Raw genomic sequence first — 12,817 nt, 5'->3', positions numbered from 1 at the left:
ATGACCAGCCAACCAAATCATGATGAAAGCGACATTAAGAAGCAGATTTCGGACTGTGAAATGGGCGAACCAAATGGTGCCCGTCCCAGCCAAACCTGGCACCATATGTTGCTGTATCCATCGCCTTCCTCCTCACAACTGTCGTATGTCTCCGAAATCCAAACGGATGTCGGTAGTCAACCATCAACGCCGTTGCAACAGCCGTTGCGCCACGCAACGTTCGGTGAGATGGACGAGAGTGCCACTAATTACGATTCGGGCAACTTCTCGCTATCCGATTCTGGTGGTAAGGAAAAGCTCACCACGGCAGGGGCGAACACGGGCCACGGAGACATGCATCAGCGATTCGTTCAACTAAACACCGAGCTGTATCAGACTAAAACCGAACTGCTCACGTACAAGTACAAGTGGAACGAAATACGCAATGAAATTGAGCTTGGATTGAGTAACAAAATTGACAAACTGTTGGACGAAAAGAATGAAGTGGAAAAGGAGCTGGAAGATGTGCGGAAGGAACTAGCCCGCCTGAAGGCACAACCAATGGATCAGAATGGACGCGAGCTGCTACGCATCCGTTCGGAGCTGGATGGTGTGAAGCTTCAGCTAACATGCAAAGAGCAAGCAAACGAAAGTTTGAAGCAAACAATTGTAGATCAACACGTGGAAAAGGAGAATCTCGCCATAAAGATAAAAGCCCTGGAACATCAGCTGTTCGATGGTCGCAGTGAGATATGCGGCGTAAAATCAACGGAAAGATGGTACAGGGATGAGCTACATCGTTGCCAAAATGAAAATGCCAAATTAAAGGAGTCGTATGGCTCGTTAGAGAAGCTGCTGTATAGAGAACGTATAGAAAAGGGAACACTCGTTGAAACAGCACGTAAGGAAACATTGCGTTTACAGTACGAACTAGAGGGCTTACAGCAGGAAGTAAGCAGAGCAAACCATCAGCGATCCGGAGCAATGCAAGAGATTGAAACAAAACAGTTAACGGAAGAGTTAACTACTAATAACAACACTTTAGTAAATCGTGTGCCAGATTTGCTTGAAAAGAATGAGCTTCTGGAGCAGCAAAATGAAGAACTCCATGCCGTACTTTGCCAGCTTCGTGATTCGTTACAAACACAGCGGCAGCAGTTCGAAACACTGTGCAAAAAGGAAAAGGAAGCCCTAAAGGACATTGTCAGCCTTCGGGAGCATCACGAATCTGACAAAAGCCGTATTGAAACCCTCACTGCGCAGCTGGCGCGCGAATGTTTCACCAAACGACAGATAGATGTCAGCGTGGAGAAGCTGAAAGCGCAGCTGAAAGTTTTATCGATAAACTTCACCTCCCGCGATTACCACCGGGCCGATGCGAAGGAATGTGACTCGCTTCGTCAACGTAATCACGACCTACAGGAGCAGTGTAATCGGTTAATTAACGAACAGCAACAGCTAAGAGCCGCGTTAAACATGTGCACGGAAAAAACGAACCTCAAACAGGACGAAATGCTGTTGATGGAGAACTTCCGGTGCATACAGTCGAAAAATTTAAATCTAGAACTTAAACTAGGTCAGTGTGTTAGCGTCGGTGGCGATGGTATCGATGGAACCGGCCGTGGAATCCCCTCGATAGATATGGTCAAAAGAAGCGAACAGACCATCAGGACGCTCAAGCAAGATGTACAAGAGTTGCAACGAACGCTTTTCCCACCTCACGCGGAACATGAGAAGCAAACCAACGAAAAAAGACAAAAATCGTCATGTCCAAAGCATGGTTCTAAATGTTGGGAAAATGTATCATATTCCGAGCGTACCAACGAGGAAGAAGATGTGGAAATACGTAACTTACGTATCATGTTGAAAGCGATTGAGAGCGAAAACCGTCGTCGCATGAAGCGCTATGAGCTAAACAACAGGACACTGCTGAAAAAGGTGAAGGAACACGCGCGCGACCGGAAACAGGCCGAACAGCGTGTCGAGGAACTACGGAAGGAACATGCGAAATGTGCAACGTTGCGCTGCGAGATGTCATCGGCCCGCGAACGCTGTTTGCTGATGGAAGCCGACGTGGAAAGCTACAAACAGGAAGCGGCCACACTGCGCTCGGAGAAAGATCGATTGATCGATCTGCTCGAGAACAACTGTCTGCTGACCAATGATGGTGACATTTGGGGATCGCTGAAGAGAGCCTTCAAAGAGCTGCATGAGCTGAAACGTGCACGGAAGGAGAATGTCCGCCTGCACGATGAGCTCCAACGCGATGCGGCCAAAATCGTACAACTGGAAGCTTCCATCGCCGAATGGAAGTTGGCGGCTGACGCACTGACGGCCGAAGCCGATGACGTTCGCTTTGAACTGACGGAGAAGGCGTTGCAGTTGGAAGAATCGCAACGCGCACTCTTAAAGCTCACCGGAGAGAACTCATCACTGGAGCAAACTGTTTCGATGGCGGGACTGAACGAAACGCATCTCACCGAGAAGCTGCACGATCTGAAACAATTGGTACAGGTGCAGGAAATTCGGCTCGAGACGGCTAACGAGCGGTTGAAGCTGTACGAACAGTCGGAGGCAATGATTGTGGCCGCGAAGGACACGTTCCTTACCGACCTTCAATCACTGCAGGACGCAATTTTGCTGGAAAAGCAGGAGAAGTACGAACTGGAGGAAGAAGTGCGCGAACTACGGCAGACTATGGTGAACGCGGTTGGAAACAGTTTACAGGTGAGTTTTTGGAAATCCGTGTGTGACATGTGCGAATTTTTCGCACAAGGGTTCATTTTAAATGTAACGAGAAATACCCCTTGTTCATTTCCCAGAATTTCCATCCACGGGATATTTCTGCCGAAGGAAGCGGACATCTATCCGCTGCAGTACTGAGCCCGGAAGGGCAATCCCTGTCATTGTCTTGCACCAGCCTAGACATCGATCAGCTGCGTGCACTCGTGGAGCAAAGTTCCCAAACACGCTGCTCGCTGCAACCGCTGCACGAATGTGTCTCCTCGCTGAAGCTGGAAATGGACAATCTCAATTCCGTCTTACAACTCGCCAACCATCATCCACAGCAGCCAGCTCATCAGCAGCTACATCAACGATTTCCGCTGTCCCTGATGGATGAGCTAAACGATGCGACTAACGGTCGGTATGGGAGTAGATGAGTATAAGCGTATAAGAGGGTAGCCAGGAAATCTGTTCCTGGTCTAACTATCCGCTGTGCAGAGGGAGAAGGTACAATGCTGAACAGTTGCGTAAATTGTTGGCGTGGAAATCTTGCTTCCTTTTTTACTTCTTTTTGAAGTAAATTTAAAAAAACTATTCATTATTTACTGTCATAGAATGTAAGCTTCTCGCCACTGGCAGTCACATTCGGATCCAAGTTCTAGTCTCAAAGCTGAATTGTACTTAAATTAGTGCAACCTCATTATTAGTGTTTTGAAAAATCCTTATCAAACAAAAGTGTGAAGCTTAATGCTCTGTTTCTGATGAAAATGTTAAGAATATTTTCGAAAAGATAATTTTATTTAATTAACCATACGCTCTATCAAGTATCGTGCATTGGTGATAAGCCTGCATATAGTGTTTGTTTGTTTCCTTGTCAAATTAATGTCATCCAATCTTAATGTATTACATTCTAGCTTGCGAAGAACAATGCTTTAACTTTAAACGGGGTTCAATACCGTGTAAGATAATCACGTCCAAATGTATATTATTCACATTCCGTACAAATACATGTGATGCACAATGCTTACCAGCATTCATTAATGCCCTGTTTCCCTTCCAACAGGCAAACCGAAGATATTGCTTGCAAACATAGATGTCTATTTTTCTAACTTTCAACAAGGGTGAAAGTTGTGTTAAAGTAGTGTTTAGCAAGTGTTGCCTAGTGGGGCCGAAGAAAAAAGAACAGTTTCATAAGAAAAATAATGTTTCGTAGTGTAAGTGGTGAGAGTAGATAATAATATTATTCATAAGAAACAATATAAAATATACACCTCAATTGTTAAGGTAGCGTTGCAAGTTACACAACATTACAGAAAGGAATACCAAAACTATTACGGTATAAATTAGGAAAAAGTTCTAAAGTAAAACACAGTCACATGAATTGCAAACCGTTAATAACTATCTATGTACAGGCATGTCAGTGATTAATTTATATTACTTGTTGGTATCGTTTCATCACAACCTTTCGTGTGTTTAAAATAGCTTTTACTTTAAACGTTTTTATTTCGTTAGCTTATGCTTTTGTGTTCCTTGACATCTTGATTCCTGCACATTGCTATTGTTAATTTATTACTCATTTCTTTAAGAAATTTTGTTATCCAGAGGGAAAACACAGCTGTGATGGGAAAGATTTTGTTACATTTATTTATTCATTTCATCACCTATTTACTAACCGCACACCAGTGTTGACAGCATTATAAGTATGTTAAGCATCCAGTTCAAAAAGAGCAGTAGTGCACATTATGATAATAACACTAAAAAAAACTCTGTTCGTAATTGCTCAAATATTGCAAATCGGGTCAATAAAGTAAAGTGTGAAATAGTTATTAAAAAGTATTGTAATCCGTCTAGTCAAATAGATCCCTAGCTCTTACCATGATCGTCCGCAACCTCTCAGGTTGAAGGTTGATTTGCGAACAGTGATGATGCGTAGGGTGGAAACGGTATCAAATAACCGACGTTGGTGGCATAACGTTGCCCCTCCGTTTCGATCGATGCGAATGAGTGAATTGCAGCAAAAGAAAGATGACAGCATTGCGAACGACCGCGGGACTTTTGCCGTGTTTCGCCATCCACTGCTAGACGATCGATTGCTTTCCATCTGTACCGGTGCTCACTAATAAAGCTACGTACTACAGCACGCGTTGTTTGTCCACTGTAGCAAACGGCGTTCGCTGCCGTCCCGATCGTAGTACGCTCGGCCTGCCGGCCCGGTTTATCGTTCCAGTTTCACCCATTTGCCTGTTGTGCCGTTTGTCGCTCAGCTGACAGATGATTGAACGATGAAAGAAACGGTGCCGCCGTCTCGTACTAGAGCGCCCGGACGCGTTCGGACAGCCGGGCACAGCAGCCAAGACCTGAAATGTGATCCCCATCACATACGCCTTCTTGCCGGGCGCCAATTGCGTGGAATTTGCGCTCAAAGGGATAAAAGGGACGATCCCTTTTGGCGGGATAGTTTGCGCAACAACATTGTGAAGCAAACGGCGATCGCATTGATCAGCTAATTAACGAGTGTCTTGGCAATGAATTTATCAGACGAACTGACAGATTGCAACGAGCGGGTTGTGCAGAATCCATCCAGGGAATGGTGGTAGGATTAGTTTCATCACCCCGAATGAATGAGGAAGTTGATTGAAGGGGTTCTTTTCGGGTTAATGTTTCTGCGGTTTGCTAAATGGATTTTTAAACCTCATTTATGCTAACTTCAAGCAGTTGTTTTTGTTGTCCTATTATTCGGACTTCAGGGGAGTAGGTGAGTCTTGTGATCCTTCGTTTATTTCATTTTTGTCTGAAGACCTCTAGATCTAGGTCATATTAGTCTAGAATCTGAATCTTATTAAGTATTCCGCAAGAATGTATCGATGCCATCGTGTGCCACATCTCTAGATCGTTCTCGGTCTCTTTGGTGATAGACCACTACCTTCTTTAGGTAATACAATTATTAGTGAACACAGTGGTGCATTAAACCGCTTGAAGGCCCTGGGCGGACTAGGAGTAGACTGCTCGATAACAGCATCCTCAACAACCTTCCTTTGTCAACCACTGTTCGAGTAATGAGTCTCGAGTCTTTATACACTAGCAACTTCAACTAAAACTTTAGTCTGGGAATTCCTGGTCAGATATGATCGACCTGGATGGACCCTTTCACAGTGTCCAGATAATGCTTTAACGCCTTTTGGTTGCATGGACATCAGGTATGTCTGTACGAATACCCATACCGTATATGCTAATTCTGACTTGATCTACGTCTTGTTCTTTATCACAACGCAACCTGCGTGTAGGGGTTTGGTCCAGATGGGATTTTGGACCGATCCAGTCGTGTAAAGACAGGTCCCGCTATCGAATAAACCAACGGGTGGCCCAAATCTACGTCAGCTACTATAAATAATTCTAAATTACAACATTTTTTGTGCACATAGTTGCATAACAATATGCAGCTTGTATATTGCATTCTTCACTATGCAAAACAAAATTCCACTCCAGCATCTTTCACATCTTTCTGGAGATTCGGGCAATTTTGTTTTTGTTTGTCTGTTTATTTTTTATTCATTCATTGTTTCCTGCTGCACGTTTTACCTTTTCTCCGTCCATGCAAACGCATCATCTTGAGTAAATCGCAAGCATCTTTGGGCTATAAAAATCAGTGCCCCGGTCTCGCCGGTCTCCGGCAGCACCCGTTACCATCCGCCTACTATAATCCGTTTGTTTATTTATGAGTCACAAAGTAGTTCACATGAATGCAAAAGCGAACCAGTTGGGTAAAGCAGGGGGACCACTTGTTTTTTCGTTGCTGCTGTCAACTGTAATGCTTTTACTGTTCCTTTCCAACAGTTCGCATCGCAGTAAGCAGTGAGCCAAAATAAAAAAAAAAAAACGAACCAAAATTCGCACAACAATCGTGCTGCAGCCCGGAATGCGGAAGATATGCGCGCTTGCTGTAACGACCGTTTTCCAAAGGGCTTCTGCGATTGAGTGCGATTTCTCCCCGGGGACCAGTTTCACTGTCCGGCAAGGGCCTTGAAATCGATGGCAAAACAATACCGATACAGCAAACGGTTGCTTGCACTCTGTGCCTTTGATCCTTAAATTAAATTTCTTCTGATTTTGTCCACCGGGAGCGTGCGGGCACTGCCAACCATTATTTTCACTCTCACTTGCAGCAGCAACACGGACCATCCAGCAGTTATGTCCGGGTGGAAAAAGAAAATGTAAACCACCCATTCCAATGTAGGGGTGTTTTTTTTTTAAAGAAAGTGTGGTTTAAAGAAAGGACAAATAATTCGCACACACACACATACACAAATGCTACAAGAAAGTTCATAACGACGGACGATTCCTTGGAGCGTGTCGCACGGACTGGTACGGGCGTCCTGTCCTCCCGGTGCTCTTTATTATTCTCACTAGATAATTGAACCTTACCGGAAACAGGTTATCCTTTTATTGCTTTTAGAATGCCAAATATCCCTCTCTAGGGAAAGCAAACCCCCCGTGTGGACAAATTCGCGCTTTCTGCTCGCTGCTTCCGATTTCGAACGATTGCATCCCTTGTCGCTTGTTTCTGCTATCCCACAGAGAAGTGAACAAACGCTGTGCTCGTTGCGAAATGTGTCGCCACTGTACTTGGTGTACGTCTGGCGGTACGAGGGACACTGGCTGGGGCGGCTACTACGGGCTGTGGTGTATGCTTCAGGGTTGGCTCACCGTCACTTACAGCTCGAGCACCAGCAGACCGCTGGTGGTCGAGGTCAGGGCGTTACAGACAATTTGTTCGGCGAGCATTTCCGCCGTCCTTTTTGGGGGGGGGAGCTGGCCATAAACAGCTGCTATCTTTGCCCATGAAAGTAACGCGGTAAGTACCTGTGGTGGTTCTGCTGTTTCTTACTTACTTGAAGCCACTTAAGGATAGCTGTTGGGGAAGATGCGTAGGTTGTCTAATTTTGTATTCATTTTCAAGGTGCTTGTGTACAATGTAGCATTTGGGTATGTTATTTGTGATACTTTTATGATAAAATTTCGAAAGTTCAATTAGAAGGTTTGATGATACACTCCGATGATGCGGACCTGCTTCAATGTTGGACAGACGGTAGCTCTGCAACTGTATCAACGCAACAACCGTGTGCTAAGACTCTTTTCTCCCAAAAAGGGAACAAAAAGCTTAGGAAACGGTCATTTTAATGTTTTTATAAAAGAAAACATCTACAAGAACATTAACTGTTGTGTAATTTCCCAAGAATGATCTTCGGAACACTTCGCTAAGAATGATCGGAAATAGTGTTGTGCTTAAAGAATCTTTTGGTTAGAGTCATTCTTATGAATCTTTAGTGAGGAGTCATTCTTATGAATCTTTATTGAGGAGTCATTTAAATCAGGAATCGACTCTCAAAATATTCCTCATGAATCCTCAGAGTAGTGGCCCATCGGAGGTCTTAAGTGGAATGGTAATTGACTAGTTGGAGGGGGAGGGACAAACTCCTAAATGGAAGTCTTATATCAGGGATGATTCATGGATCTTTCAAATAGAGATTCAGAGTCATTCATTCAGCACAAAGATTCAATCAGATTCATGAATCTGAATCAGTTTCTCCCACCGCTAGTTGTAGTGAATTTATAGGAAAAAACTTTCTGAATAATTCAAAACTTTGAGTAATTTCGTGAGAGTGATCTTCAAAACACAGCGTCAAGAATCACCAGAAAATAGAAATTTAAAAGTATAATTAAAAAGATCCGTTTCGATCCCTCCTTAGTCTTTCTATACTTGAGGCAGGGTTACTGGCGCTGCGCTCAAGCCACTGAGTACCTTTTGGGAATTGTGACAGCTTAGTTTAGTGTCTGGTTGTCCCCCCGATGGTCAGCTCGGAGGAGACTGTGGAAACTTCAAGAGGCTTCGGATCTGGGATATAACGGCGCTCGAAAGGATACAAATCGAAAAGGTCCTTTCGGGTATTGTTGAAATGTTAAGAATGACCCCACATAGGACAAGTATCAGAAGCTATTCTAGTACTATTTTAAAGTCTTCGGATCTCGTGAGACATCTCCATTGAAAGTCCTGACATTCAAGACACTATAACTACCACAACAAGCATCTTGCATGGTGATGAGTAAAGCGGTGAGTGGAGTTTATCGTTGGTTGTAACATTACGAGTACGTTACTAAACTATTGCTAGTCAAAATTCTAGAAACTTACCATCAAATTTTCCGTCAAGTAAATCATCATGCCATCATGCATTGTGAATGATCCACCTCAATTGCTTAACAATTGCTTGGTAGGAAGCCAATTAAACCAAGCCTAATTGAATCCCAACATGGTTACGCAGCGACACCATGTATCGGAGTTGGTGAAGTTCCTCTTTTACCGCCAATTTAAGTTGCTCTCGAAGCCACACTTTCTGTGCATGTAGAGCTCCTTTAAAATTCTTCTAAAATTCACAACTTACAATGCTGTTCATTAGCATCTCAATCAATATTGATTCCAATGGTAAGGAATGCTTTACATTTGTATTTAATTAAAAAGAAAAAAAAAGAAAATGTTGCCATAAAAAAGCCATAATTATATTAATATTAGTTAGATAATTAGATTAATATAAAATAAAGTTTAAACTTATACCCAACGAAAGCAGGAATCAGACAAAAAAGCGTAATTTAGTCAACCAATTCGTAACTAATTACCTCATAAGTAAACTTATTCGAATTAAGAAAAAATATGTACAAAGAAGCATTCTTTAAGTATCAGAATCCAATAGTTGAACTTCGAATAAGAATGTAGACAATCATTTTTCCTATTAACATTCCATCAGCATGCTGAGGTATTGGTCCCATTCGATGTGAAAGTATGCTTGTGTGTCATGCATTTTCCCACCCGAAATAGATGCAGAATGCTGTTAAAAAAAATTACTACGCTTCTGACCTTGGGAGAAGCATTCAAGGTCCCTGGAGTTAAAAAGATTCGTGCGCCTTTCTGGCACTACAATCCACGGCCAACGCGAGGGTACGCAAACACCGGAACGTATTACGATAATTGCTGAGCGGGATTACATCGTAGACGCGCACGGGGTGGGTTGCATATGTGGCAGGCTTTGGTTTCCGGACCGGAAGCCAAATTACCTCAACTATTATAGTATTCGGCCGTCCCCAATCGGAAACACCCTCTTACAAGCTCGGCTCATATTTCCCCACCAGAAGCATAGTGCATTCCTGTGAGGTGTTGCGTGGCGTGTTGGTGGCCAGGATGCTAGGAACAGAACATCACCCGAGAGTCTTGAAGTGGAATTTAGATTTAGATTTGAGCACTTTGCGCCAGCCCCAGGATGGTGGAAGCCTTCCAAACCACAGTCACGTCACTGCTCGCCCTTTTTGGCTGTTGGAACAATTGGGCGAAGCGGAGTTGGAGGAGGTAACAATTCCCGTAGCGCACCGTCCGGATTATGGATTGAAGTTGATGGGATGAACGACTAAACATGGTGTATGTTTTTGCGGTGTGGCAAACGATTATGAATCTCCGCCATTAGCTTTACAATAATAATTCATCAAACAATCGATTTTCGTTGGGGTAGCAACAGAAAAAGGTGTAACACTCTAAGCTCTTCTGTTCCCATTTAAATGCCGGCATGTTTTGGATTGCGAAGTAATGTGTTTTTGCCATGGTTTTAATTAATTTCGATAGTGCAGGTTATTGCACAGCTCTAACAAACATTAGCATTACGCGCTGTTGCAGCAGCTTCCGGTAGCGCTAATCCGGGTACGCGGGCTTCGCGGATCGTGACACATGTTCACTAGTGATGCATGGGAAAACTTGTCCGCGTTAATGAAACACGTTTTTGTTGCTGTGTTGTTGGTGATGTGCAAAAAAGGAAAAAAAAATACACTGTGCCGTTTGACGAATGTTGTTTGAATTGTAAATTAATGCATTATAGCATTTGTTATCTGATCTAGTTCACAGTGCAGCAAAGTCACGGCTTTGTGAACGAAAGGATGATGAATAGCAGGGAAACATGAGAAGAAGAGCGAATAGGAGATTTGATGTGCGAAAAACTATTTCTTTGTATTACATATGATATATTACCGGAATGGTGTAATCTTAATGTAATATTTGGTTATGAAGTATCGTGTATTGGACTTTTATGCTTTTTCGTGTGCCCAAGACTTGAGCTTTGGACCGACCTAGACCTCTTGAGGTTGTTGTGCTGATAAAGTAGAAGTTTAACGTGAATTTTGAATTCTTTCATTTGGTCATTAAGGCTAATTAAACTTTTATTGATGTATGGTCGAAAAGTGTTGATCAACCAGACGAATAAAATAGAAATAACAAAAGGGTAGGACTTCAAATAGTTATCGTCGATATGTTCAAGATTGGTCAGAACTTCTCAACCTATAAAGACTTTAAATGCCATGGTCTTCTAATGGCGGATGGCTAACCAGGGCTTATAAAGTTATTAAACTAGAGTGAGTGTTTCATCAAACGCCGTCATCATGGAAGAAATAAATAAATAATAAATAAATAAATAGAGTGAGTGTTTTTCGTGAGTGTTGATTTACTGATCACTTCTAGGGTCACGTAACTATGACGAGCGTCTTCCAATAACCAATAGAGAACTCTTGCAGATGAGCATACTGTAGAACTGTAGCATTCAACATTGATCTGGATATTATTTTCCTTTTCAAGACAGGCCAAAGAACCTAGACATAAATGTTATTTTCGGATGTCATGAACATATTTTCGGAGTCCGTCAAATTTGCCGTACATTATGCCTTCTCTGGTGCCGTTGAGGACTTTCTCTTTTTTTAAACCTTTCCTCATTACCAATTTTCGAAGAATTCCTAATTCGTAATAGCTTTTGAAGTTGCACGACAAAACCTTTTCCCTGCTCAGTGGATTGTTGTTATCCGTACTTGGTGAAGTTACTTCGGCAGCAATTCGAGAATTCGAGCATATCGATAACTATAAAAATAATCTCAAGGGTACATTTGATGTTATCCATATACCAAATAACGACCTTGGCCGCAAATACCAGCGTCCAAATGAGTCTGGTTTGAGCAAGCCCTACCCCAGAGATATGTGTGAGTACTAAAACTACGATTGTTTATGTCCATACTATCATGTCGAGTTAGTGGAATGAAGTCCCTCAGATCGTGGTATAAACTTTTGCTATAAAGTGTCGATCCAAGGCCCAAGAGTAACCAAATGTTGGACATCTTCAAAGATGCGATCTCCGTACCGCATAGTAAAACCCATATGACCCATAGAACATTATGCGTATTGAGCTACTAACCTGCTGGCATTCTTTAATTCTTCCCAACAAACAACTGCGTGTGCTGTACGGCTGTGTTATTGCATTAAAAAAAAACCACCCATCGGCTAAACATCTTCGCCCCGTACAGCGTACGCTGTTATCAACCTTCCGAAGCGTTATCGGTACCCGAAGCATTATAGTGCCCGGAACGTACCAACAATTCCTCAGCCCGACCACGAATCGTGCTGAAACTTACTCAATCGATCGTACGGTGTAGTTGGTCGTGATCTGGAACGCCACTCCAGTCTGGGTCGACGTGACACGGTTCCTGTCTCTAATTCCGGACCACGCAATCTCCGGTGATTGATCTGCACATTCTGCGCAGGGTTTGATATTGCGTGCGCTGCGACAAGTAAGTCAGCAAATGCCGGTGCTTGTGCGTACTGACGTGAGCTGTGCTGTGATCTGACATGCGTGCGTTATTCGGAAGCGGCGTTAAACGGTTCCAATTAGACGGCAGTACAGTGCGTCAAGGATTGGGCAAGGGTACCAAGCAGTTCCGTGATGATTAATAGGGTACAGTAATTGCGCTAAGTGAAACAGCAGCACCTCAGCAAGCAACGTCACACAGGTGTATTGCTACAACCGGGCTGTGAGTGTTGTACGGTTGTTCGCCCAAATAAAACATCATCGCATCAGCAGCACCGAACAATCGATGCACTTGTTTGCGTTCCCACGAGCAGCAGCATCCACTTTGTTTGGAGCGTATTTAAAACATTCATCTACGATCATTTCCCCGCTCAGTCAGTACAGGTGTTTGGATCGAACGTGTCGTTGTTGGTGTCGGTTGGTGAACCCCTTTTGTGAAAGAGTTAAAGTACAAC

The 12,817-nt window shown here is 43.3% G+C and overlaps 1 protein-coding gene across 1 annotated transcript; it reads left to right on the top strand.

Moving 5' to 3' along the window:
• Nucleotides 1-3,140, top strand: LOC128715369 (coiled-coil domain-containing protein 18-like). The gene is made up of 2 exons (XM_053810253.1): nt 1-2,706; nt 2,802-3,140. Exons 1-2 carry the CDS (start codon nt 1-3, stop codon nt 3,138-3,140), a joined length of 3,045 nt encoding a protein of 1,014 aa, XP_053666228.1.
• Nucleotides 3,141-12,817: the final 9,677 nt, after the last annotated feature.

This window comes from Anopheles marshallii, chromosome 3, assembly GCF_943734725.1.
Source record: "Anopheles marshallii chromosome 3, idAnoMarsDA_429_01, whole genome shotgun sequence".
In the NCBI taxonomy this organism is placed as follows: Eukaryota; Metazoa; Arthropoda; class Insecta; order Diptera; family Culicidae; genus Anopheles; species Anopheles marshallii.
Note: the sequence above shows the minus strand (reverse complement) of the source record. Positions and strands in the feature narration are given on the sequence as shown.